The sequence below is a fragment of the Kryptolebias marmoratus genome, linkage group LG4, assembly GCF_001649575.2.
Source record: "Kryptolebias marmoratus isolate JLee-2015 linkage group LG4, ASM164957v2, whole genome shotgun sequence".
NCBI lineage: Eukaryota > Metazoa > Chordata > Actinopteri > Cyprinodontiformes > Rivulidae > Kryptolebias > Kryptolebias marmoratus.
The window spans coordinates 13,408,133-13,434,180 of NC_051433.1; the positions used below are offsets into that span (position 1 = coordinate 13,408,133).

The window sequence follows — 26,048 nt, forward strand, 5'->3', positions numbered from 1 at the left end:
GTGGTTCATGCTAACACAACAAAAACAGGAAAAAATGGTGTACAATTATGTGTTAATTTACCGTCTTTCAGGTGGAATTTCATAGTAGTCTCTAATGTCCTGCCCAGAGCCCTGCATTGAGCGATAAAATGCCACCTGACTTTCTTGACTTGCAAAATCGACCTGTTAAGAAAAAAAAAAAGTTAAACATAACAGTTAGGCACAAAACCACAAAGTATAATCCAAAAAACAAGCTGATCCTACTCATTTAATTTACCTTTATTTTATTCCCACCAACTTTCCAGCCTTTGGTCTCCCTCACAGCTGCCTGAGCAAAATCTGTGTTGTTGTACAAGACGAGGGCCATGCCCTTTAGTCGATCAAACACAACCTATGAAAAGTACAAAAAATAAAAGTTTCATTACAGATATGACAAATAGAATTAAAATATAATAAAGACCCGAACACCAAAAGCAAGAAAAAATACAAAAGTTTACCTTAACCACATGTCCGAAGCGCAAGAACTGCCGTGTGATGTATTGCTCCGTAATATTGGGGGTCAAACCATCAAGCCAAACACACGTTGAGGGCATACTCTTCCCAAAACCGAGCTTCATGGAGAAAGAAAGAAATATGCATATTATATACACAGAACATTGCATGTCTGATTGATAAAATACACAGATAAAAATAAAATAAACAAACACTACCTTTAGCCTGTTGTTTCCCAGATACTCTCCATCCATTTTCTTTATAGCCTTGCAAACACTCGTAATATCTGCATACTGAACAAAGGCGTACAGGGGAATCCCACTGACTTTCTTGATGTCAATGTCCTTGAGGAAAAGAAAAAAAGACAACAATTACAGAATATATTGACTGTAAATGAGCACCTTTACGTCCACAGATCTGAGCTCTGTCGACACTTACAACAATTTCTCCAAACCGTTGAAAAATGTCAAGGAGCTGCTGATAACTTGTGGTCTTCTCGAGGTTCCCTATAAACAGCGTCCTCGTAGCCTTTGGGTGGAACTCGTCGATGCGCCCATCCAAAGGCCTGAACTCATTTTCAGACTCCGTTTCTGAGGGGAAAAATGGGCTTATTAATATTGCTGACATACAAGTAAAATTTAGGCAAATCAATTTCATCGTCACCCACTAATTTGTGAAAATTTGCTCATGTTGGAAAAATCTGCTGGCAATACAAAACCAAAAGAGTAAAAATGACGTGTCGTTATTTACCAGGTCCATTCCAGGCAGTGACCTCAATAACCATGCCAAAGAAGAGCTTTCCTTTGGAAACACTGAGGGCTTTCTCCTGGTCTTCCTGCTGTCTGAAGAACACCAACCCATAACGGTCCTCTGACGCTCCATGGATCTGCACTGACGTCACCTTTCCGTATTTCTTGAATTCATGGAAGAGGCCATCTTTTAAACTCGTGTCTGCGAAGAAAAGGGAACAAGTGGCATTAAAATAAATCTTGTAACAATGACAAAAACAGCAAATTTTCCAAATTAAACTGAATCAAAACGAACTGTGTGAGAAAATTCAGGTAACATTTATGAACGTGGAAATAACTGGAAAGTCATTTTAAAAGTGTGGGAATATAATCAATTAAATTAAATTAAAATAAACAATGAAAATATTGTGACTAAAATATTTTCTCCAAACACAATATATTTTTAAAAAAAATGTCTTTGTAAGGGCCTTTAAAATTTGTAAACTGTGCATTAATTACCTAATGGCAACAAATGAACAGATGAGTAAATAACAATTACAAGATATATGATTGTTTACACTAGACCTTTTAAAATAGATAAAACACAACACAGTTGAATACAACAGAATGAGTAAATCATGAAGAGTAATCAAGATGATTAATGACCTCTAATGTTAAAAAAATGCTAAGAACCTTTCCTTAATCTATTTGAGTAAATTAGAGCTAACATTCACATTTAACCACAATTTAGATTTTAAAACAGTTCATTTTGTTGCTACATAAGCTGTTTATTAACATAAACTCTGCATTTCCCCTAACCTTAAAAACAAGTGATATGATGACAAAATCTCTCCATTTTCAGGAGTGACTAATAGTTTTGACGAAGTACAAGCAGATTACTGAACTGAACTTTTGAGAGCCTGTCAAAAAACAACACCTAACCTGTGGAGCGCACTGGTAGGTTTTGCACTTTTATTCCAAAGCTTCTGCGTGGCTCTTCGCAGTCTAGGATCATAGAAGACTGATGAGGAGCGTTCGCAGCTGACGACTGAACCGAGCGTGCCCGAGAACCGTCGCTTGAGCTGCTGTTTGAGTCGCTGTTCAGAGAGGAAAAAAATAAATAAATCACTGGTATGCACACAGAAAACAAATCAGGCATCAATCAGTTCTTTGCGAATCAACGTCATTCTCTGCGGATGTTAACTGCGTAAAACACACACATCAAACTTTATACCTGCCGCTGCCTGTGCTGCTGGTGCTGCTGACGGAGTCGGAGCTCGAGGATCTGCTGTGAGATCGTGACCTCGGGCCTCTCCCGGGAGATAAGGGGGTTCTTTTAGGGGAATGAGGTGTTTTGGAGGTCTGCCCTGTGGTCCGCTGAGGCGACGGATGCCTCGACTGCGAGGAATGAGACGATCTGCTTCGTCTGTGATGGTAGGTTCGATCAGCCCGCCTCCCTCTGTCGTCTCTGTACAGGTCACGTCGCGTTGAATTAGTTAGGGTAAACGGGTCTCGTATTCTAGAGTCAAAATGTGGGTCCGAGGCCTCAAAACTTCCTCCAATAGCACTGCTTCCTGGCCCAGCAGTTGCAAACACAGAGCGATCGCGGTAATAATCAGCGTTGTAGTGACGCTGTCTGTCGAACGTCCCGCTGCGGTCGTGGTGTCCATACGGGCTGTGGTCGTATGCACGCTCACGGCTTTCTGAACTACTGTGAATTAAGAACATGGTAGAGACATTTTGCAAACAAAAGGTTAGATCGTTAAAGACTTGCATTTAAATTGCTCAACTACAACAAAAAAATCTGTGAGCAAAGATGCAACAAAGCAGCCAGATATGCTGAAAGGTTCATTTCTGTGACTTAATCGGACTAAACTTCACGCTGCCTGCGTTTATTGTGTGGATTCTGTTTCAGCAGAATTCAGTTTTGATATTATAACATACTGTAACAGTGGCCTTCATGGCACATGTTAAACCACTTTTTTCAAGATTAAAAACAATAAAAACTACAAGTTCTTCTTTGGCTGTTTTTGCCCCCATTGATACTTAATTGGAAAACCAAACAGTACCACATAACTAGACTATTAAAAAAGAATAATCTAACCAATAAACAAACATTAAGAAGCAACTCTATATATCCTGACACTGGATACATACTTCAATGTGAATTCCACTGTAACAAAATTAAAATAAAGCAAAGCTTTTGGTAGCCAAAAACTGATTTAAACATCAATTTATGAGCAACAAAACTACGCGACAAACTTGTTTTCTACAGCGTAAACTCAAACTATCACAGAGGTGATGGCTATTTTAAGACTTTTGCAGCTATTACAACCTTTTTTAATAATAAAAAAACAAAACAAAAGCACTACGCATGCCTCAGCTTATTCATATAGTCGATTTCAAAAACTGACTGTTCGGGAATTGGTGCAGATATGACAAATATCAAAAATGAAATATTTCTTCTTAATATCCGAGGTTCTTCTTTGAAAATCTCAGAATTAAAAAAAAAATGGCATGCATGCAATTCAGGTTAGAGCGTATAATGTAAATAGTATTTATGTAATTCTGGGGAAAAAAACAAAACAACAACTTTTATACATTAATGGGGAGATTAAAAAATAAAAAACAAATATTACACACAAACTAACTCCAGTTATGAAGTTTAAAAATTGATATTTGTCATCTCTAGCACCAAGTTAACTTATCCGGAATCAGTGTAAACTATTATTACACAAAGCACTAAGGAAGCTGAGAGAAATATATATATATATATATATATATATATATATATATATATATATATATATATGCATAGGCCAGAGCAATACCAACCTTTTAGAAAAGAAGTTAAAGAAACTAATCCAAATAAAATCTAGGTGGTCAGAATGTGTGAGCCCGAATGAAAAAAACCAGGGTTTAAAAAAAAGAGAAAAAAATCAACAGATTTAAGTAAGAAAAAAAAAAAAAATGGTACTCCTCTTTCACGTCATCTTCAAATACTCAGAATCGGGCCAGCATTGAGGCGTAATCCAAGGTTTGAAATTTAGCTACTTATATCTCTTCAAGTAATGGGAAAAAAAAAATTTAAAAAGAAAAAACAACATTAGAAACGAGTTCCTAATAAAATCCAAACCAGCTGGGAGAGAGGTACTGGAACATAAAACCTTGATAAATGCCGATCTTGAGAGTTTTCAGGATATTCCAAGTCAACTTTTTAGTTTTTCTGAAGCCTGCGTGGAAAATACGTCCAGTCTTAGCGGCATTTGTGGTATGAGGAAGTAATACGTTCCAAAAGTTGAGCATTAAGTTTGGGAAAAAAAAACAAAAGATATATTTTTTAAAAAGTATTCCACTGGTTAACATCTGAATATTTAACTTCACACAAGCTGGGAGACCCAGGTACGTCACATTAAATTCCCACGGACGCATGGCATCGCATAACTCCAACACGGCGCGCTTCCTTAAAGTCATCTTTTACTCTGCAGCATTTCGTCCGTTGTTTGGTCTAATGTAGCTGGAAGGCTCTTCTCCTCACTACGGCCTCACGCAGATACGTCCACTCCTGAGTAATCCAAATAAACGGCAGCTGCATTTGTCCACAGTACGGTCGCTACATCCAGCGCACGGCACGGTGTCGCATAAATCCAGGTGGCTGCAACCCCTTAAGGCATTCTTCGTGCGTCTTCATGGCCTCCCAACTCCAAAACAAAAGTAGCTCCACAGGCTTTGGAAGTTAGTTGTTTGGATCGTGGATGTTCTCGCAAAGTCTTCCTTAAATTCCATATTTGGGATAAAGAATCAATAACAAATAGTTTGTTTCTAAAATAACTGAGACACGCTGGAACGTATGCAACGAGCCAGTCTTTCTTGTGATGCGTAACGATTTAAAAACAACTTCCATCCAATTGGTCAAAACTTAAAATCCAGAAGGGGAGGTATCCACACATGCAAAAAATATATATATTTTTTTTTAAAAAGTAGTCCAACAATCAGCTCTCGTTTGCTAAACGTGAACAAAAATGACTAAGCGGCATGTATACGTTCCTCTGAGACAAAGTACATCCGTTTTAAATTGGATTTACTTCCACCTTCAAGCGATTCCAAACAGAAATTCGGGTTAGATTCCATGTTGAACAAAACAAAAAGATATATCCAAAGCTCTCCAAAGTAGTTTCCCACACGATAAATCCACAACTCACCAGGATATTCCTTACAAATGTAATATCCAAATCAGATGTATAAACCTTGAAACGCAGTTACCTTAGCAAATGACCACGTTGTTAATTTACATAAATTCCATGGGCAAGGCGAGTCACGTATGATGAAGAGTGGAGCAATCCCTAAATTACCTCTGTGTAACCCTTTGAGGTACCAATCACCTGATGGATAACCCCGCTATGTGTTTAGGCTTTACACTTATGTGGTACCTAGAATGCCCTGGATTTTAGGGGGGGGCACTGTGTCCACTTACCCATCTATTCTCCGTTCATAACGTCCCTCTCGGGTGTGTAGGGACACAGGTGGGCCAAACACTGGACCAACTGTTCCCCTAGAAAATCCCGTAACGTCGCGACTGCTCGAAGGGGAGCTGTCTTCAAGGCCCCGCACAGCGCTAGGGACTGACCCAGGCTCATTGTAGTCAGTCCGAAGGTCTCTGTCTCCCATCTTGTTGACAGCATTATGAGCCTTCTGGGCACTTTTGATATCCACAAAATCCACAAAGGCTGCAACACCACCTTCTGACCCTCGCTTTCGCAGGACTTTAACGCTCTCCACGCGGCCATACCTGAGAGGGAATCACAATGAAAACAATGAGGAAAAAAATTATACATAAATATAGATGAGTTAAGAAAAGACTGAGCTTAAGTCTGTTAAATCTAGAGCAGAAAATACCTGATGCTAAAAACACAATTTCAAAACAAAAATTTGCCACTGATATTTACTTTTAGATCACATAACAGAACAGAACTGAAAGCAACTATTATATAAAGTGTTTATCCTTGGAGCTGTGTGTGCTTTTCAAATATTATAAGGTTTCCGAGCAAACCTCAGAGCACTAATTTGGTGCTTTAGCTACTTAAGTTATCAAGCACTATCTCTTAAACACGTCAAATATAACAGAGCACATCTGTTGAAACGCGGTTATATCTCATATCCTGCGATGTTTGTTGTTTTTAAGACGGTGTGTTGACGAGTCAAATGGCCTCTTCATTAGATAGAAAACGATAACAGCGTCAAAATGTTCCCTTTTAAGGTTGAGGTTCCGGTTCGCGACTCACAAGAACCTTCACCGATACTTCAAGAATAACTAGCTGCAGTCACAGAAACTGAAAGAAGCTCAACAACATGCTAAATTTGGTCACGAAAGAGTTTCGGAGTTGGATTTTTTGGGGGGCTTTTTTTTCGTTTTTTAAAATGTTAATATTCGCGTGAATTCGGTAATTTACATTAATCGCCAAACCTTCTTTTTAGCTAATTTAATTAAAGTTAGCTAATGATTGTGGCCTGCATTACAGTTGACGTTGGCTGGCTTTCGGCTTGTACAGATCACGAAAAACCTGTCGACTTCCCACAAAATGGTTGGCTGGGTGGTAGCTCGGTAGCTAGCAAGCCCAAGCTAACTGCTCACTGACGTTAGCAAAAGTTAGCGGAAGAATATAAATTATCCGCGTTTGCGTTGAGGCCTTCCAGTTTCGTGGATTTTTCTTAGACAAGTGTCGATGTGCTGTAACGGAGCGCATGCACAACGCGATAACCGCCCCCTGGTTGGTGAAACTTAAAAATGAAAAATAAAAAATAAAAATGCTAATGCTAGCAGAGTTAGCCGTGACAAGCAGGCTCGCCCTCGTACCGCAGCCAGCGCGCGCGGCTCCACAAACACAGGGTTCTCTCTCTTGCGTAACCCACCGTTTAAAATGCTCCACAATCTTCTCCTCGCGAACGTGTTCGGGTAAATTTCCCACCCAGAGGTGTCTGGTTTCCCGAACCATCTTGCGACTTTCTGCCCCCGTTCAAACACATATGATCTGGCACGTTTCTAATCCCTGCCGGTCGGAGGTCCGCCTGAACAAAATGACCGACGGCTGAGAGTCCGTGAAACGATCTGGGCCTGGTAGCCTCCTGCTGCTACTGCTGCTGCTCCCCCTGTTTAGCTTTAGCTACGGCGGCCGTCCTCGAGCCGAGCGCGTGGACGCGGGTCGGTCGGCCACGCTCCTGCTGGTTTGTCGGGAGCGAGCTGCGCCGTTCGCGCGCGCCGCCGAGCACACGTGACCGAAATCTTTGTCGGAAGTTAACTCAAGACAAAAAAAGCAGCGACACTGGTATGCAGAAATGCGGAAGCAGCCTGACCAAAAAAAGCACAAAAAAGTAGGTTTCTCATTCTGTTCAATGATCTATTTCAGTTTCTGATTAATGCCTAATGTATGTATGGTAATTATTTTAGGCATTGCTTCATTAAAAGCATTATAATGTAATTGTAATGTTGACACAGAACTGTGTTTTTCTTGTCCAGATGAGGCTGCATCCAACCCCACACTGGCATGGACTCCCCCGCTGTCTGGTAGAAGGTTCAGAAGGATCAGAACCAGCACCGCCACCCATTAGAATTTCTTTCCAAGCAGTCAGATTGCCAATAAGGCCCTGTTCAGACCTCACACTAACATCTGTCTCGTGTAAACCGATTGCAGGTGCTCATCTCTGAGTGCATTCACACCTGGCTTTGTCAGTTCCCTGATCTGACTGAAGATACGGGCAGCCACGTCACACGGCCGGCTGTCAGATGTGACAGAGCAGGTCTTGCTGGTGTTTCCGTACAAACTGCAACACATCCAGACATTTGAGCTACATTGTTGTTGTTGCTCTGACGTTAACAGGGTTCACAGCCTTTTGTGTCGAGCCAGCTCTTAATTGCCTGCCTGCGTGAGATTTTAACCCGTAAAACTGCGCGTCGCTCTGTGTATGACCAGGTGAATATAGTGCTCAGAATGTGGTCTTGTGATTGACACAGCACGTTTATAGCTCACAGTGACCACAGCGGGTCCAACCAGCTCTAAAAACAATCAGAACAAACACTGAACTGAAAAAAAACTCACCCGTACAACGTCCTGTAATCTCCATTGATTATGAAAATCCAGACCAAATGGACATTTATACCGAGGAGCACTCTAATAAACAGTTATTTAAAACTAAATAAGCCACATCTTCATAATGTTCCCAAAGATGGCTGTTTAATTATCGTTAATCAGCCGACAGCTGAGTGGATTTAGCTTTTTTTTTACCCCAAGATGTACATTCGGCTGCTTGTTGTGGTCACATCAATTCACTAGGTGGTCCTACAGCTTGGCTCAGAGAGGATCAAACTTCCAGACGTAGTTGGTTTTTTTTTCATGCACATTTAGGCCGTTCACATCAGTATTTAGCTTTATCCAATGAGCCATTTACGGCCTTTACGACGCTTGCCTGTGTCTGTTTTAATGCTCAAGCTTGATGCTGTATTTTAGACAAATACACAATGAAACTGGGTTATTAAAATCCTCATCCTGATTGGATCTGCCCCAGCAGTCTCCCACCAAGCACCGGTTACCTAAACGAGTTCGTACGTTGAGACAGCTCGGTCACAAACCCAACCAGTCCTCACGCCGTCGTTAAAAAGGGACGTGTAAAACTACATACAAAGAGCTGCGCTGCCTGTCGGGCCTGCATGACTATTTTGGTCGAATGGGAACCTCAAGGGATTTGTGGCCCTGGGTCAAAATTATGGGCTGAACAAAAAACACAAACAAAGAAGAATCATAAATTCAGAGCAGTCGTGCAACGTAATCAAAGCTTTGGCTGCATCTGGTTGCATTAATAGCTGACAGTGACGCTCCACATGTAAATGCAAACAGAAAAGCACTTTTTTCTCACACAATGATTTTACATGTTTTTTTTAATACACATATATTTCTGTAAGCATTTTGAGATACATATATAAAATTCTAAAAGACGATTGAACTGATTGGAGTTTGAATTTTACTGTCAAATCAGTGAGAATGATTTTAATATTTCCCTGAAAAATAATAACATTAATCTGGTTGCTTGACGTTTATTCTCTTTCAGCTTTTCTTGATCTGTTACAAGTTGCATAGATATGAATGAAACACATTTATACTGTATGTGCAACACATTCTGTTGATTGTATGCATGCTGGAGTTTGTTTAGATAAACTATATATTATATTAGTTTCTTTTCTATGTTCTGCATGTTTGTTTCTGATTTTAAACTCTCCTGAAGAGGTCAAGCATACCAGTTAAGATGTTTCTTGTGTGGTTTTTCTAAAGCCAGTTGCTTAAACACATTTCCTTTTTCGAGTGCAAAACGATCGGGTATAAAAGGAAGAATCATTTTTTAAAAAAGAAGCTTGATATATTGTGAAGATGTTGCACGTTCTATTGGTAAAAAGTGTTTTTTGTACGCTGCTCTGAAATGCACAGTCTCTCGTTGTGTGGAACAGGCACGAGCTCGTGGTGCCGAGTCTTTCCCCGACCGACGTTACTGCTGCCCAGAAGCCAAGTTCAAGTGACAAGCTCTGCAGAGCATTTTCCCTTCGAAAGGATAGCAGCCGCGCTCGTTTGGTTCGGGGGAAAGCTGGATGACGCAGACCTGCAGGCGAGAAGAAAGACTTGAAGACTGGGCGATGACTCGAGTGTCTGTGGGCTTACGTATTTGTCAGAATGTCTTCAAAGTGGGCCGTTTGCCGAGGGAGCACCTACCTCACATCTGTAGCAGTTCTCGTGGTACGAACGCCCCAAACACTCGACAGTAAAGCTGTCGGTACCATCTTCTTTTGGAATAATGAGCTTGTTACAGGCGCTACACTGTGGTGCATATTTCCTTTAAAAAAAAACAGTTTTCAACGAGAGGAAATGTTAAATAGTTTGTTGTGTTTCGCGTCTTCTAAACCCAGAAAACGACTCAAAATTAGACAACGTGATTTATACAATCAACATCTTTTAAACGTGTTCATAAAACAGATTTTTCCCTTCTATCATTTGTCCACGGTGGTACCTGTAGTAGTCCTGGAGGCAGTAAACTTCCCCGACCTCTCCCTGAGCAAAAGCCTGCTCTCCGATTTGCTGCTGGCATGTTTTGCAGGTGAAACAGGAAGGATGGTACGTTCGCTCCAGTGCACGGATTATTTGATCTGTGATGACCTCCCCGCAAGCCCAGCAAACCTCCAAACTAGCCTAAAATGCAAAACAAGTGGTGGTTAGTTGGATTTATGGACTGACTTTTTAATTGTTTTACTTTAAAGCTTTTCACAGTTAACACCATGAGACTCTTTGTTAGTTACTTCAGCAGTCAAAAGGTGTTTTAATGTGACCCGATTTAAACATTTTTCTGCAAATCTACAATAGATAGACGGTATCGGAAGGTCATGTCTTTAAGAAACAGGAGAAAATCTAACAAATACCTGAAATAGGACCTGAGAGGTGTATCATCCTGTAGTTTATCCTTCAGAATTACTTTGTTGGGTCTAAATATATCTGTAAATCTGTTATCGTTAGTATTTTTCTTAGATTCAGCTAAAAATTTGGGACTTCTCTTTGTGACAAGCTGCCAGTAAAGAGTCTAAAGGTCTAAATCTAAACTGGTTCATTATTAAGTTGTCTGTTATCAATCAACACAACACACTTTTTTGGTTTAGGAGCCTTTTTGATGCCTGAATGATTCATAGGTCAGAGTCAAGTGGTTTTAACAAATAGCAGTTCTCAGAAAACGATCCGGTACGAGGAACTCACTTATGATGAGTGAAAAAACAGCCAAAGTCTAAAACGAAATCCCTTCTTTTACATGCCAGTCAGACTGCTTGGAAGCTAAATTTTATAAACGAGGACCGCAGCGTCCTTTAAGATGGTGGGAACACTCTTTAAGTGCTCCCAGCTCAGAGGCATAAACCTCTTCAGCTAAACGTTACAAATCACGGGTTTGTTCCTTCACAAAGAGCTTTTTGACCTGTTAGGGCAGAGCAGCGTGTGTCGTTTTGACTCCTCAGATCTACCTGGTAGCAGCTTTCGCAGAGTGGGATCCCTGCCTTGTTGTAGTAATGTTTCCCAGCCAGCGACACGTGACAAGATCTACACTGGAAGCAGCCCTCGTGGTAAGTCCTGTTCAAGGCCTCTATCGCAGGTTCAGAAAGGGCCACGGGTTTCCGACAAAAGCCGCACACGTCTGCAGCGTACACAGAGGCCAAATGTTTATGCAGGTTTTTAAAAAAAATGTAATCAGGATGTAACAGTAATGGTAGAGATCTCACCTTTGACATGTGTGTTTGTGTCTTGGCCGTTTTTGTGAACCCCGCAGGTTTCTTCACCCCGGGTCGATCCGTTAGACGGCGTGCACGTTTCCACCTGCAAGGGAAAGCGCACACGTAAAACGGAGGTAAATTTAGGTTTCACAAAAGGAACCACACAGATAATCGGTGACTGATTTCGACCAAAGCAGACATGTTTGATGCTAGAAAAGAAAAAAAGAAAAGGTCAAGTGTTATTTTAAACAGATAAACCACAGGAATAATTCCCAACAAATATCTAAATGTGTTTACTGATTTGAGTTTTAAATGGCTTTGAATTTTGTGACCTGCTTCAAAATCTCTTCACATATAATTCTACTCTAATATACGACACATTACTTCTTATTGAAGAAAAAAAAATACACACATTTTCATTTGCTGAATGGTGAAATCATAAAAATTCAAAGAAATTGGATTGCTATGCTAAGCTCTGTACATATCTTACTTTGTTTTAACGGAACAGTTTCAGGTTTGATCTAAAAACTTGATGAAATAACTTTAAAAATGTGGGATTTTTTTATCAGAAAAGTTGTGAGTTTTTTATTTAAAAAGGTTGGTAAACTGCTTCATAACTGGGGAAGAAGCCGTTCTAGAGAGCATGCGTGCATTCGTGTTATTGTGCAGAAAAAAGAAACTGTATAAAGTAGAAAACTGCAGAAACAATAGAAAAAGGATGCCGAGCGGTGAAAACAATCGACTTCCTGTTCCAGCGTGGCCCTTTTTTTGATCTTTTTTTTTGTTTCACTGTATTCAGATTGGACATTGACGGAACAAAATGTTTCTTATTAAAGCAGCGAATGTTTTGGAAGGCACTCCGTTTGTGACGTTCACGTTTTGAATACCTTTGTGTTGCTGACTGGGTGCTGATCTGGGCTCAGTGGGTGGAGGGATGAAGGAGGTGGAGGTGGAGGTGGTAACTCCTCAGAGAGCTTTCCTTTAAGAGGGGAAGGAAGTGCATCAGGAGGAGAGAGGAGCTCTGTTTTATAGAAAAAATATATATATTTTAATCACTTATGCTTCAAGTCAGCACAGAAATTTTTATCAAATCTGCACTGAAGCCAAAAAAAAACAACATAGATTAAACATGCTGTATACTCATACAAATATAAACACATGTATCTGCTATACTCTGCAAAGAAAAGAGTAACAAAACAATTAAATAGCTAATTCGAGTAAAAAAAAGATGATAAATGAATGTCTTATTTGAACATTTTGCCCTTTCTATATATTCAGACTAAATGTATTGTTTCTTTGCAAGATTCGTCCAAAAATATAGACTAAAAGAAAAAAAAAACTTCCAATTTCAACCTGTAACTACAAGTTTTTCAGCCATGTAGCAGTTTCTGGAGAACTGCAGTCCTGACAGGTTAAAACTCGACGTGTGAAGCAGCAGATTCATTTTCACCTGTCCTGGTGTGTGTTGTGTCATTAATGCGGCCCGAGGCTTTCTGTCCTCAAGCGGAAAGAAGCTCACGTCTCTCTAACTCCTCGCCGTTTTCTGCTCTAACCATCACTCACTTTTTAAAACGTCAACCCGTATCTGATTGCAGACAGCTCCCCCTGCAGCCGCAGAGGAAATAAATCTTCTCAAAAAGACTAAATTTGTAACATTTACACAAGTCCGAAAAGGGTCGGGAAACAATCAGATCTTGTTTGTCTGTAGGGAGGACACTAAAGAGCTGGAAATGACAACACGGGTTGAGAGTTTCACAACTTTTGACGCTGTTTAAAGGCAGCCTTCCCATGCAAATTATAGAGGAGTGACCCCAAACGGGCTGTGATGAAACCCAGCTGGACTGTAATGACTGAAGGCAGCTTTCTGTATATCTAGTGCACATTTAAAAGCAATTTGGATTATAAATACCAGGAGAGCCCCTCTGTTTCTGATCTTCTCGCAGCTTTGCTTTGGTGGATCCAGTTTGGACAGGTTTTGGGCTCTGAAGGTCTGACGCTCGGGTTCCGTGGGTCCACCTCTTGCTGTTTACATTGCTGTGGGCGCCAGGTGGTGGCGGCTCCTGTTTCTTGGGTCTGTGGGCAGGTACGTCATCCCCTTGGCTGGCTCTCTTCTCTCTGGCGGGGGCACTGTTGGCCTGGAGGGCAGGTTGCTGCTGGGTCACGGTGGCTCGGTGAGGAGACGCCAGAGTGATGAAGACGGAGGACACCATCCTTTTCGGGGGAGCTGCCGATGCCATGGTCGCGTGAAACCTTTACACAAGTACAGAACAACGTTTGTGGCTCAAGCGTGGATTTCAAATGATCTCAGAAAGAAGCATGCTAACAGTGAGCCATAGGTTTCATTCTTATCATCTCAACAGTCCACTTTGTGGCACTCCTCAGTATGTCCACACACTTTTAGCTCTCATTAATGAATGGTTTAAGGTTTAAAAGGCACCAGTCTGAACAACCTGTTTCCTTTAAAGCCACTCACACCCTGCGTGAGCTGCTCCTACATACCTGGAACAAAAAGAAAGTGTCCCTTTCTCTCTCTCTCTCTCTCTCTCTTCTTTCTTCCTTCTTCTGAGAGAAGATTTTACTCCGGTGGAGAGGGGCGACTATCTGCAGCAAAGCCACTCCTTTTCCTTCTCTATCTCCCCTCCCTCAGCTCTCCCGTCCGCCGACCCCTCCTCCTTCTCTGGCTGAATGACAATACAGCCTCCCTCCTGACCATAAAAAGTGAACAGCTAATCTTTGGCAAAGTGCAGTAAAAAAAAAAAAAAAAGAAAAAAATCATGACACATTCATCCACTATGAAAACTTGGCAGTCGTGGGAATGCGCATGCACCTACACGTCTGCCACAGACTTGCACCCACACCAAGTTGTGCAATGAAGCTGTGCAGTCAGAACCAAAGGAACAAAGTTGCTGTTTTTTTGTTTGTTTTTTTACAATTGCAGAGTCTAAAGGTTTTCACCCTGACGTGGACAAGCAGAGACACCTCCCATGTCTTTATTTCTCCGCATGCCAGCAGGATGTGACTGTACCTGCCTCCCTCGGCTCCAGCCTCGAACCTTTTCTCGTATTGTTCTGTAAACCTTTACTTTCCCTATACCTCCCTCGCTGGGTCTGCCTCCGTTTTTCTTCTCCCTCTTTCCTTCTTCCCTTCCCCCACATTATATCACTTTAGCCTTGACTCACTATCAGTAATCTTGTGGCATTAGCTCCATTTTGGGCCCCACAGATGTCCAGACCAGAACACGCATTTTGGTGATCAAGACGCTCAGGAGCAGCTTTACAGTGACATAAACATGGGATCTGTGAAAGAGGAGATCTGATTAGTGTGTGTGTGTGTGTGTGTGTGTGTGTGTGTGTGTGTGAGGGGGAAGAGGCAGTGAGTGATGTGTGTGAGAGCTCTTTGTTGTGCTTGGAGCAAAAATCTGCATTCCTTCGGCAGTCAAAGGTGAGGTCGGCGCAAGAAACGAAACATTCGCAGGTCCGAGCGAGGCAGGGGCGAGCGGAGAGGGTTAACGGGAGATGGGGAGAACGATGGGGGTCTCTGTTGTTCCAGCTCTGTGGAAAGGAATGCTGCAGTGATGTCACGGCTGCAGGAAGGAGCATGCCCACGGATGATACAATCCCAGGACCACCACGCTCCAACCCCCCAATCCTCATTAAACCCCGTGAACCTCTGCAGTGCCACGTGACTTCTCACTCCTAACTTTTACCAACAGCAGAGTTTGAGTTCTTACTTTAAGGCTCAGTCGCTTTGGTGGATGTGTGAGTCAGCCATGACAAAAAGCTGGAAAAAAAACCATGCTCCTAATGCTCTTGCTAAGCAGAAAATATCATTTTTTTCAAAGCTGGGCAGATGAGTCCCAGATAATCTGCTTTTTTGTTTCTATAATAAAAACCTTGACGGATCCTACAGGTTTTCTTATCTAAATGATTACAGAAAAAACAAAAAATGACAAAAGCTTTCATCAGTTTTAGCAAAACACCACATTCATAGCTTTTTATCAAGATTTCCTGCTGTGTTTAAAGCAGCCGGGAAGTAATTTCTTCTCTGAAACACGGATCGCATAAAATGCAAGGACTGCAGTCTTCCAACTCAGATTACGAGGTCATAGCCAAGATCGGTTGGCTGTGGCGGCCATCTTGAATCAGATTGACTCTCAAAGTTAATCAGCTGCAGATGGACATTCAGTGATTACTTTCTGAAAGTTTTATCAAAATCTGCCCTGTGGTGCATGAGATATTTTGCTAACAGAAAAATAGTTCAAGGCAAAGTTTTACACAAAGATCTCATCAGTTAGCGCTCACAGGATTATCGGCAGATGACTCTCAGCTACTGCCACACCAAATTTTAGCTCATTGCAGCCATTTCTGTGTTTGCTAAGGTTGCTTAGCTGTGGCGGCCATCTTGAATCAGGCTGACTTCAAAAGTTATTCAGTCCTAGATCTATATATAATGATTACTTTGAGAGTTTCATTAAAAGCTGTTCATGAGATATTTTGCCAACAGACAGACAAACCCACTTCCAACAGTTATTAATAAATAAAAACAGTTCACTTCTGTTTTAGTTCCTTGTTTTTTGTGTCTCATTTAGTAACTCAGTCTTGTAGTTGTTTGCTTTAGTTTTCATGTTCTATTCTTATTTGATTTCAGGAGTCTGCCCTGTTCGAGGCGTTGGAGTTTTGTTTTGCGGGCTCATTTTTAAAGCTGTGCCGTTCCTCCTGTCTGTCAGATAAGCAACTGAAGCAGATCTGCACCTTCTGAACGTTTGCACGGCTTCCTGCAGCATGAGGAATGTCTGCGTTTGGGTTCTCCTCTGTCATCGGTACTGTAACAACACTCCTTTGTTCGCTTTGATTTAGGAAATCGGCACGTCTCTGTTCTAGCTGGGGGTGTTTCAGTAAAGAGAACGCCTGCTGATGAGTGTTTGTTGTGCACATGCAGAGATTTCCCCTCAGCTCCACCAAACATAAAGACACTAAATAACTTCGCTTTAAGTTTTCTCTTCTGAGAACCCATAATGGCAGCACGATCATTATGAGCGTTGCTGTTTTCTTTATTTTAGAATAAATTTGTTTGGTCTTTAGATTCTATATATCCTTACATATTTATTTTAACCTCTTATTTTTAATGTTCTTGTCCTTTTAAACCAGCTCTTGAGCCTTCTTGAGCAGGACTCCCTGGATTAAAAGTTCTTGAATCTCAGATCTGGTATCAACATCCATCCTGGGGGATCTGATCGGACTTGAACAGCAATAAATAAAAAAAACAGGAAATAGGCAAATATAACAAGCTGTTCCCACTTGAACTCATGTTAAGGAGTAAAACTAGTGGAGCCTCTTTAATTGGTCACTTGTGGTCACAGTCATTATACTAACAATGTCTTCCTGTGTCTGTTGTGACAACCATCGAAGAAATGTCCTTAAAACCATAAATATAAAGAAGCTTGAACTATAACAAACTATTACATGTGAACAGCAATTTCTTCTTCTAAATAACATACACTGCCTAAAGGTCAAGCAAAAAATATAGCATAAACAACGTATTAAAATGCTCGGCTGATATTTGTATTTATCTGCTTTTTATTCATGAGAACACTTTATTCAAACTGAGTCTTTCTCACATCTTTAAACTGCTCAGCTTTCTATCAAAATCAGATTTATGCACCAAACTACTCTTCGTTTTTGGTCAAAACAAGGTTTTGCGGCACCGAGCAATTAAATGCCATTAAACTTATTCACAACAAATGTTTTTTCTTTTCGGTTTAGATAAGTCGTTGGTGTTTGAACAGGATGATTGACTGTCATCTGGAGACGTTCTTCTCGTCTTTGTGTTGCGGCTGGACCTCTTCTCATCTTTGCTCAAGCTGGTTTCTTGTTCCTCCTGGAACAGAATCGATATAATGTTATTATAAGAAAAGAAAAGTCTGATTGCGACAATCCAATAAACATGATTCGATCATGCCTTTAAAGCAGCCTGCAGCAGATCCTGAGAGGGCAGCAGACAAACTCCTTCTCCTAGAAAAGATATCAGGATGTGAAGAACGTCGGACCAGCTGCCCATCGTCAGCATCAGCACTAGCAAGCCTCCCAGCCGCAACACCACCGTGCGAAGGAGGGTCTCTGAGCCCGTCAGCCGCTGTTGTTCCTCTGGAAATAAAAAAAGGAGGTTGTGATTTTAAAAAAAGTTACCTTTTGATATTCTTAAATACAATTCACTTTTCATATAGGAATAAAGAAATCTGACACTTTAACATAAATACTGTAAATCTTTTTGCATGTCAGCGTTTGTAACTCCTCATGCTGTAACATAAAACCTATTTTACTAGCTGAACTTATTTTATTCTCAAACTAAGTGTACAAAGATTTGGCCAAAAAACTTTAAATGTTAAATGTTAGATAGTAATATTGTTAGCTCACAGTTTTCTTTCAACTTTAACTAATTTGTTTATCTACTAAGTTTTAAATGTATACTCAAAATTGTTAAACAAAAGAATCTATAATATAATATATAATCTAGAATTTATAATTTTAGCAACCATCAGCTATGCATTTTCTAAAGACCATTTTTTCAGTAATTTATCCAAATATCAAATCAGATTTTCATGTTAACAAACAATTTAACTGTTAATCAATAAAAACAGAGCTCCCTAAACAATTTCAGTTTTATTTAAACATTTATACATTTGAAAACTTTTGCTTAAAACTTCTTATTGTAAGCTAACTTTAAATTGTCCGCAATACCACTAATGGTATATTAACATATTAGTTTAACTTTCTTATTCTTGGCATGCTCTTGTAGGTTTTGTTTGGGTATTTTCACCATTTGGTCATTACTTAAATAACTTTTAAGCTGGCAGGTTGGATTTTGATGCCATCAGGTCTTTCTTTTCTTTTTTTTCTTTGTGCTTTCTGTTTTTGTTTTTGCAGTTTACTTTCAAAGAAAGCCTGGATATTTCAATGCCTAAATTAAATAAGATTAAAATAAACCACTGTCCTGCAGCTGCTTTGATCATCACCTTGATTATAAACCACCAACATGGCGTAGCAGAGCATTAGAGGAGTCCAGTACTTTATAGCGTCCTTGTGAGACAAGAAGTGATCATAAACCGTCGAGGCAGCTGCCAACGATGCTACAGCAAAGGTCAAGATAACCAGTCTTTGCAGTGAGGCCAGTATGGTGTGTCCGGAGGTCAACAGGCTGATGCATTTCCCACAGTAGTGCTGCGTGCTGTGCAGAGGGTAGAGTCTGGACACGTGAGTCCACAGACCGCTGCTGTAGGCTGCCAGAGCCCAGCTGAGGGCAGCTGCCAGAAACAAACTCAAGGAGCTGTGGGGAGCCCCCTGATGGAGGAAGGCCAGAGTACAGGTGAGGCTGCAGCCCAGGGAAAACTGGCACTGGATCAGGAGAAAGTCTACACCTCTCGCCGCGGCGTCCTGAATCCACACACACACAGAAGCAACGGCGTGAGTGAAAACGTATCAGCGATGGGGAGATGTTCCGTCAGCCCGAGGAACTCACCGGTCCCGACGAGGCCCACGCAGAAGCAGCTCTGAGCAGAAACTCCAGCACTATGAGCGAGGCGACCCTCATCCCAACCAAAGACAGGAGGACAGCGAGGCTCCAGAACTGAAGAGACGCTCTCCAGCTCCTCCTCAGAGGATTGCTTGATAAGGAGGACCTCCGTCTGCTTTCATGGTCACTGTCAGAATCACTGTACAGAAAGGAGACATATCAAGAAAACCCAATTCCCTGTAAAATTCACATTCTGAAATCTGTGCTTTCTTGTTTCAAGGATAATCTCACCTGCATGCCAGAATAAAGTAGTAAACTCTCATCAGATTGTACAGCACTGATATTCCACAGGCACTTATAAAGCCTTTAAACACAACAACAATACATGTAAAAAAGCTAAGCAGGACAATTATAGGACAGCAAATTAAGAAGTTATTAAAATAAGAGGAAACACATAAAACTGACCTTGACAAAAGCTGTCCACAGGGTTTGAATCAAAAGGTGTCCACTGAAAAACGTCCAGGATCCAGGAAAACGGGAGAAACAACATCATTGTTTCCTCGTAGTTTACAACAAAAATCTAAATGTTTTGTGATTTTTCTGCCGTTATCTGAAGCTCTGTCCGACACTAAAACTGTCAGGGTTCAGTCCTTTTCGAAGGACCTTTGGTAAAGAAGTAATGATGTCTTTATTTCCGATCTTATTGATCCGAGCTTCTCCGGGGTCAAAGGTGAAACCGACTCAGCTCCAGTTGTCTCCCTAATCATTTTCTTTACTAAAAGAGGCTGAAAGTCCTCTCAAAAAGATGATTAAAAGCAAATAAACATTTTTTATCAGGATTCAAATGAAACCTCACCTCAATTAGGGGTTAAGTTTAAAAAAATCCGTCTTGTACTTTTATTTTTATTATTACTATAATTAGGTTTTAATCGGCTTTAGGGGTAAATCTTTGCTGTTTTTGTTTACAGTACTTCCAACATCCAGCTGTGTTGTTGAGATTATTAAAAAGAAATGAGCAATTACCTCAATAAAAAAAGCAGTTTTTACAAAAACCGTATGTTTATTGTGATTATTTGCAGTTTAAACGCCTGAAATAGAGTTAATCAGCTGTAATAAAGGCCTCAAATCAAATGGCATCATTGTGTTTGCAGGTTTTTCGTATTGTCAGTAAATGATTAAAAAAAAAACCATCAGATTTTCTCCTTACATGTAAACAACAGGCAGCAGATTCATACAATTCAACAACAAACACAGATTTAGTTCCTGGTTCTAAAAATGGAAAAACAGCCGAGTCATTCCAACTTGTTCGTTCAGTTTCCGACACTTTGTTGAAAAGCTTGCCCGTGAGCTCTGCTCGAACTGGCAAAACACAAAACAACAACTCCGCTTCGTAATTCATGAAGTCAAATCTGACCCACGACTTCATGCATTTCAAAGATTGAACAGGAAAGCATCTAAAACCGTTGTGCAACATGTGCCCATCTTGATTAGGTTAATCCATCCTTTGTGCTTCAGAGCATTAAGAAAGCAGATATTTTACTTTTTGCTTTTCAAAAGAGATCCACATAAGACTGAGTAACTTATTCAGGTTTTTAAAACAAATTAGCTCAAAGAAATACAGGAGCACGGCTTGGTTTTGTCAAACTGTGATCAAAGTTCAGCTGACAGCACTTCCAGTGTTTGATTTTTATAGTAGTTATGCTGCGTTTGTTTAATTTTTTCCTAATATATGTGATGAAAACTGACCAGTCACTCCATGGGCATTTGGGTGCTGGATCATTTCCTGGTTCAGGGCAGAGAAACTTTAGACGGGAACAAATTGCAGCCAAGGTGGTGTTACATAATTAAATATAACGCAAGCTAACCAGCTGCTGCCTCCATCTTGGCTTTTATCACACACGTACAAAAACAGTACCAGTGTTTATATAAAACCATCAACAAGAAAAAAAGATTTTCAGAAACCTACAGCGTTTTTTTTTCTTGTTTGTTTTCCAAGTTCAAGTTCACCCATCCATAGAGGAGCCCCTTCAGGCACATGTTTTGAATGCTCTAGTAGTCTTTGATGGCCTGTTGCCTCATCAGGTCCCAGAACAGCATGCTGAGCACCGTGTGAGGGGCCAGTCGCAGGAAAACGGGGCCCATGCCTTTATACAACCCCAGCGGACCCTCGGTTTGGCACACTTTCAGCATACAGTCTAAGAATCCCCGGTACAGGCGCCCCTACAAAGCAAAGACAACAATGAGATCCGACCTCAGTGTGCGTTTAAACTACACACCTCTCGAGCACGGGGGAGAGGTTCTGGTTCTGGAACTCACCCTCCGAAACTCATCCACCGGCTGGTTGTAGAGCCGAGTGCTGATAACGTCAAACGGCGTCATGGTGATGGCCACGGCAACGCCGCTGATGGCGGCAGCTATTAACGCTGTGAGCCACCTGTTCGAACCGAACCCCTGCGGACAGAGGAGGAAACAGGTGATTATCCGTCGGCAGGAAGCAGCTGGTGGAGTTCTGTTCATCGCACCCACCTGAGCGTGAGACACCCAGTCCTTGGCTGAGGTGAAGGTTGCCAGTTGAGCAGCTGATCCCACCGTGACTCGGGGCACGGCGCCGTTCACCCCCCTCCACAGACCGGTGAGGCCGTCTCTCCTGTAGATGGTAACAAAGGCATCAGACGCCCCCTGTCATGGAGAAAGGGAGAGAAAATGAACGAAGCACATGACCTAAAGGTTCTGCATGTTTTCATGTTCTGTGGTTCTGTGTTCTTATCGTGAGGAATCTTCTGGTGTATCCGGTACATAAAAGCTTGAACAGTCAAGCACTAACAGGGTCCTGCTCACTCTCTGCCATGGTTAAAATCGTCAATTTTTTCAAAAGTTTGAACAGTGAATGTGACGCCAACGAGGCCAACTACAGTACTATGCAAAAGGTTTTAAACCAAACTAATTTCTTTATAGTTTGCTTCCAGGTAGACAGATTATCATCCTTTAAGGTGTACTTGATCAGTAGCTCTTCAGGGTCTTTAAAGATTTTTCCACTTTGGCTGCTTTTCGCTCATTTTCTGTTCATGGCAGCTTTTTAAATGAAATGGAAAGTGGAGGACAGGAATTTATTTTTTCAACAATAACAGGACCTTGTTATCAGTGTGAAGGTCAGCGTTTGCATTAGTGGTGAAGCTGCAGCGCTCCGAAGGAACCATCGACCCCGAGCACGCAGGTTTGTGACAGGCAGATGGTTTGTTTCCATCCTAAAGTCTGTAAAAAGTAGCGCCTTTTCTGTTCTTGCCACTCCACCTTCTACGTGCAACAACAATCCTGCTAAACCAGCTTTTCAGCAGCCTGTAAACGCACTCTATGCATAATGAGATGAAAGAAGGAAGGTCTGAAGCAGCTGAAATTCTTTTAAATGAAGATAACTGATCCCAAAGATTGCACTGTTGTTTTAATATACGTTTAAACAATTATTTTTACTCTTTATTTTAATAAAATGCCCATTTTTAAATGATTTCATCCAGATTCGGGTGTAAATGAAGCTGAAACAGCATCAGAAACAGGTGTTGGAGGTAATATAAACCAATCATAAAGTAGGAGCTTTTTATGAGCTCTGTGACCTTTATAGGCGCAACCAAACTGTCATAAAATACATTTTGTTCTTAAAGTCTCACCAGATGGTTGTGCTGGTGACCCACTGCTATGGCGCTGACGGTCTGAGCCTGCAGGTGAGTCTTTACCTGGAAGGGAAACAAAAGCTTTAAAGTTTTTTTTTTTTTTTTTTAACCCCATCAGACTGTATATAACGCTGTGTCACTTCAAAGTCCAGACAAAACCAAGCTTGTCCCTAAATTAGATTGTGTCTGTGACAGATGCCTGGGGTGTTGTATAAGGTCTGCAGGTACTGCCAATGATCAGCAGTGTGTTGCATAACCTGCACCGTCACGGGAACCAGATAAACACATTTTACAGTAATTTATTAGGAATATATTATTGGAAATATAAAACACCCTCACATTTGGTGAAAGCACAAAACAAGCAAGACTAAAAGAAATGAATAAACGTCTACATTTAAAAAAAAAAAAAAAAAAAATGCAACAGCATCTTTCCTTACTAATTTATTTCAGGAGCATGCAGCAGATATTTGGCAGCACTGAATGAAGCAGCATGTAGTGGATAATTTAGTGACCCAGATACAAACATGTTCACACCATATCATCTTTCTGAGACTTGGCGAAAGGTTACGATTGGTCAGAAGGCCTCGACTCAGTGTCGGGGCAGAAAAACAAACAAACAAACAAACAACATTATGATATTTAAAAGCAGAAAATGAAGCGAACTTCCATAGAAAAGCTAATCCAGAGACAGATCTTTGAGCCTGATGCTAATGTGGAAAGTTCTGTGTTGATGAAACAAACATTATGAGAGTCAAGTTTCAAACCCAAGCACGGACGGATTTGTTTATCCGGGGAAGCGAACCCTCGTCTGGATGTTGGATGAAGTGAATAAAGTTGAGCAACAAACCAGTTGTTTCAGTCAGAGGGACGCAGATATTTCTAAGCTCAGATAATAATCTGAATTCTTTCACGTTTGGTTCATTCAGATGTTATTTGGCTTCAAACCCAGATAAGTGAAAACCTGTTTTTTTTTTTTTTCAAAATAACCCTAAAATACTTGTTCACGATTTCTAAGAAGTTTGTTTTGATGCAAGTGTGGCTCAACCTGACTTCAAGGAATGCTTTCTAACATCGTCACAGCACACGGTTCGTATTATTTTTAGTGCAGCTCTTACTGGACCTGACCTACTTTTGAAGCTCAGTAGGAAAACAAAAAAGGCCAACACAGACAGCTGACGCTTCTTTTAACCTAAACAGTTAGCTTAAACGGACCTCAGTTTGGAAAAAACGTATCATAATTCTGACCAGATCGACCAGCTAATGGCTAGTCAGAGCGAGGCCAAGACCGAAGTGGATAGCTGCTGACTCGAAACAACTCTGTCCTCAAAAATGTTACACCAGTTCATTTAAATGGTGTTTTATAAACCTTTACTTTGCTGCCAGTTTCAAATTATTCAGTGATTCCAGCTGAAATATGTCCCAGGCTGCCCTGGAAGTGCTACAGCAAGCTGCTGCTGCAGTTTGTGTTCCTGAATGCAGGTCATGTTGCTAAAATCTCAGAGTGTTTTGAATAACAAAATAACTAAAGAGGAGAAAAATATGCCGACTGACTTGGTTCGCTTAGACATTTCTCTTGTCTTTACAATTTTATGATTATGTATTTAAAGCAAAAATAAAATATTCAGACAGGTACGTGAAGAGGTCATGGGGTCACAATCCAACCCCCCCCTCCAAACAAAAACTTTGTGAGCCAGAACTAAGAGTGGAACAAAAAAATAAACTGCAGAGTGGAATCGATGCTGTGGAAGATGCAATAAAAGTGTAAACTTTAACTCACCAGGTAGGCAGGAGAGGCGATGAAGGCCCCCAGAGCCCCGGCCCCGGCCCCTGACAGCAGACTCCCCCCGTGGAACGAGGTGACGCCCAGAGCTTCACAGTAGGAGTAAGAGCCCAGCCTGACTCCGTTCATCACACCCTGATAGATCAGCCCCACCGAGAGGCCCTTCTGCAGGCCCCGGAGCCCGTCGGTGCGGCCCACCACCCACAGCGCCTGCAGGACTCCCCGGTAGTGCGTCTGGTAGGACCCACGAGCCCGAAGCTCCCCCTGAAGCTGCAGGCGGGTCTTTACCACCTCCAGAGGGTTGGTGAACACACAGGCTGCACAGCAGGCCAGAGCGCCCAGAGCAAAGTCCAGGGGGGGCCAGACAGTCGGCGGCGCAGGTGAGGGGCTGAAAACGGTGCAGGGGACCGCAGAGGAGGCCATCCTGTGGGAAGGCTGGCCCCCGAATACAGGCTCTTTGGGTGAAGCTTCCAGCAGCTGGGTCATCCCTGAGCGATCCACGGAGGTGGCACGTGTTAAACGTCAGTTTGTCAGGGAGGAAGGGAGTGTTATCTACCTGTTACGGCACAATGAAGTTCAGAAAGTAAAAAGGTGATCAGCTGCCGTGATAATTTCACATCCGTCCTCTGACACCGCAGGATTCTGCCCCCCTCCTGGGCCGTCAGTCTGCTCAAACGAGCCACCATCTCCAAGGGAATCTGTTGGCAATCAGACAAACACATTTTAATTGCTGAAGTTCAGCCTTGTTTACACAAGCCCAGCCCTGCATATCAGGGCAAAGAGCCTCCTCCACATTCAGGAGGAAGGTCTGCAGCTCAGGTTTTTTGATCCAGTGATACACTTTATAAAAGAGATTACTTCCTGCTGCTCAACTTTCAATGAACACAAAACAAGAACTTTCTAACTCGGACGGAGCGGCTTCATTTACCAGCAAATCAAGAGGAAAAAAAACATGCACAATCAAGAAGACAGTTTGCCCCCAAGGAAAACAACTTATCCTGGGAATTTGCTGACTCGACAAAGAGACTCACAGTGTCCAGGTCATCCTGAGCTGCTCCATTCTTCCTCTGTCCCCCATCATTGTAAACATGTGTCCTCAGCAGGACGTTCATTGTCAAAGTCTCCTCCTCCTGCCTCGCCTCTGAGCCAATGCTGTTCGAGTGCCGCCTGCCACCTCATCCCTGTCCCCGGCCTGCACGAATCAGATGTCTCTGCTGCAGACTGCCCCCTGTTCTGGCTTCTCTCTGGGTAAAAGGTTAGTGATTCATAGTAAGGAGGGAGAGGGGGGAGGGGGGTGAGATGGGGGAGTCTGATGGTGTCAGAACATGACTAAAAAGCTCAAATCAATACAATCTGGTTCATCTTAAAAAAGAAAAACAATTCCATGTATGGTTTCTACTTTTGGACAGTTTTTGTTTCATGTTTTATCTTTTTTTTAAAAAAAAAAGCTTTTTCCTTACATATCTGGTGCCTTTTGATCATGGAAACATATTTAAAGTTGACTACAGCTGACCTATGAGGATTTAACCAACGCTTTTGTCGTGAAAATAAGTTCAGACGACTCATCTTTGTTCCCCTTTCTTCTGGTCTGGGTGCAAAAAGCCCAC

General features: G+C 41.6%; 4 protein-coding genes and 1 long non-coding RNA gene across 7 annotated transcripts in view; 1 reads left to right on the forward strand and 4 right to left on the reverse strand.

Annotated features, from left to right (window-relative positions):
• si:ch1073-335m2.2 (msx2-interacting protein) overlaps positions 1 to 7,355 on the reverse strand; it is an 18,136-nt gene extending 10,781 nt beyond the window's left edge. Inside the window, exons 1-10 of one of the 2 annotated variants that reach the window (XM_017415856.3) lie at positions 7,110 to 7,355; positions 5,674 to 5,988; positions 2,434 to 2,907; positions 2,142 to 2,296; positions 1,222 to 1,422; positions 910 to 1,061; positions 690 to 815; positions 477 to 590; positions 257 to 370; positions 62 to 162 (exon numbers count right to left, since the gene is read on the reverse strand). In XM_017415856.3, the coding sequence (XP_017271345.1) occupies positions 62 to 162; positions 257 to 370; positions 477 to 590; positions 690 to 815; positions 910 to 1,061; positions 1,222 to 1,422; positions 2,142 to 2,296; positions 2,434 to 2,907; positions 5,674 to 5,988; positions 7,110 to 7,192 (1,835 nt within the window). In that variant the 5' untranslated portion in view covers positions 7,193 to 7,355. Of the gene's footprint in view, positions 1 to 61; positions 163 to 256; positions 371 to 476; positions 591 to 689; positions 816 to 909; positions 1,062 to 1,221; positions 1,423 to 2,141; positions 2,297 to 2,433; positions 2,911 to 5,673; positions 5,989 to 7,109 lie in introns of both variants that reach the window. The other variant, XM_017415855.3, reaches the window with a different exon arrangement.
• Positions 7,356 to 9,111: 1,756 nt separating this feature from the next.
• On the reverse strand, positions 9,112 to 14,180 carry fblim1 (filamin binding LIM protein 1). 2 transcript variants are annotated; one of them, XM_017415754.3, is made up of 8 exons: positions 13,987 to 14,180; positions 13,397 to 13,737; positions 12,375 to 12,466; positions 11,497 to 11,590; positions 11,242 to 11,411; positions 10,248 to 10,426; positions 9,953 to 10,073; positions 9,112 to 9,842 (listed from the first exon to the last, which is right to left on the reverse strand). In XM_017415754.3, exons 2-8 carry the CDS (start codon positions 13,722 to 13,724, stop codon positions 9,732 to 9,734), a joined length of 1,095 nt encoding a protein of 364 aa, XP_017271243.1. In that variant the 5' UTR covers positions 13,725 to 13,737; positions 13,987 to 14,180; the 3' UTR covers positions 9,112 to 9,731. The 2 variants fall into 2 exon arrangements, with proteins under 2 accessions (XP_017271243.1, XP_017271242.1); XM_017415753.3 differs by having other exon boundaries at positions 12,375 to 12,508; positions 13,987 to 14,177.
• Positions 11,490 to 17,358, forward strand: LOC112450492. Its single transcript, XR_003039137.2, has 3 exons — positions 11,490 to 11,621; positions 16,135 to 16,306; positions 17,250 to 17,358. It is a non-coding gene; the product is annotated as an uncharacterized LOC112450492 (long non-coding RNA).
• Positions 16,801 to 19,923, reverse strand: LOC108235692 (transmembrane protein 82). The gene is made up of 6 exons (XM_017415840.3): positions 19,462 to 19,923; positions 19,288 to 19,360; positions 19,003 to 19,195; positions 18,500 to 18,917; positions 17,446 to 17,630; positions 16,801 to 17,364 (listed from the first exon to the last, which is right to left on the reverse strand). Exons 1-6 carry the CDS (start codon positions 19,547 to 19,549, stop codon positions 17,215 to 17,217), a joined length of 1,107 nt encoding a protein of 368 aa, XP_017271329.1. The 5' UTR covers positions 19,550 to 19,923; the 3' UTR covers positions 16,801 to 17,214.
• A 113-nt stretch (positions 19,924 to 20,036) lies between these two features.
• On the reverse strand, positions 20,037 to 25,632 carry slc25a34 (solute carrier family 25 member 34). Its single transcript, XM_017415723.3, has 6 exons — positions 25,473 to 25,632; positions 24,439 to 25,139; positions 22,659 to 22,724; positions 21,523 to 21,675; positions 21,313 to 21,447; positions 20,037 to 21,216 (listed from the first exon to the last, which is right to left on the reverse strand). Exons 2-6 carry the CDS (start codon positions 24,925 to 24,927, stop codon positions 21,046 to 21,048), a joined length of 1,014 nt encoding a protein of 337 aa, XP_017271212.1. The 5' UTR covers positions 24,928 to 25,139; positions 25,473 to 25,632; the 3' UTR covers positions 20,037 to 21,045.
• Positions 25,633 to 26,048: the final 416 nt, after the last annotated feature.

Excerpts from the sequence above, each read along its gene's own strand:
- LOC108235692 (XM_017415840.3), bottom strand. The coding sequence starts at position 19,549 with ATGATGTTGTTTCTCCCGTTTTCCTGGATCCTGGACGTTTTTCAGTGG. Across the intron at positions 17,631-18,499 it reads GTTGGTGGTTTATAATCAAG|AGGAACAACAGCGGCTGACG; the intron begins GTGATGATCAAA and ends TTTTATTTCCAG. Across the intron at positions 17,365-17,445 it reads TGCTGCAGGCTGCTTTAAAG|GAGGAACAAGAAACCAGCTT; the intron begins GCATGATCGAAT and ends ATTCTGTTCCAG.
- slc25a34 (XM_017415723.3), bottom strand. The coding sequence starts at position 24,927 with ATGACCCAGCTGCTGGAAGCTTCACCCAAAGAGCCTGTATTCGGGGGC. Across the intron at positions 21,676-22,658 it reads GTCACCAGCACAACCATCTG|GGGGCGTCTGATGCCTTTGT; the intron begins GTGAGACTTTAA and ends TCTCCATGACAG. Across the intron at positions 21,217-21,312 it reads CGGTGGATGAGTTTCGGAGG|GGGCGCCTGTACCGGGGATT; the intron begins GTGAGTTCCAGA and ends TTTGCTTTGTAG.
- fblim1 (XM_017415753.3), bottom strand. The coding sequence starts at position 13,724 with ATGGCATCGGCAGCTCCCCCGAAAAGGATGGTGTCCTCCGTCTTCATC. Across the intron at positions 11,412-11,496 it reads CACAAACACACATGTCAAAG|ACGTGTGCGGCTTTTGTCGG; the intron begins GTGAGATCTCTA and ends TGTACGCTGCAG. Across the intron at positions 10,427-11,241 it reads TCTGCGAAAGCTGCTACCAG|GCTAGTTTGGAGGTTTGCTG; the intron begins GTAGATCTGAGG and ends TTTGCATTTTAG.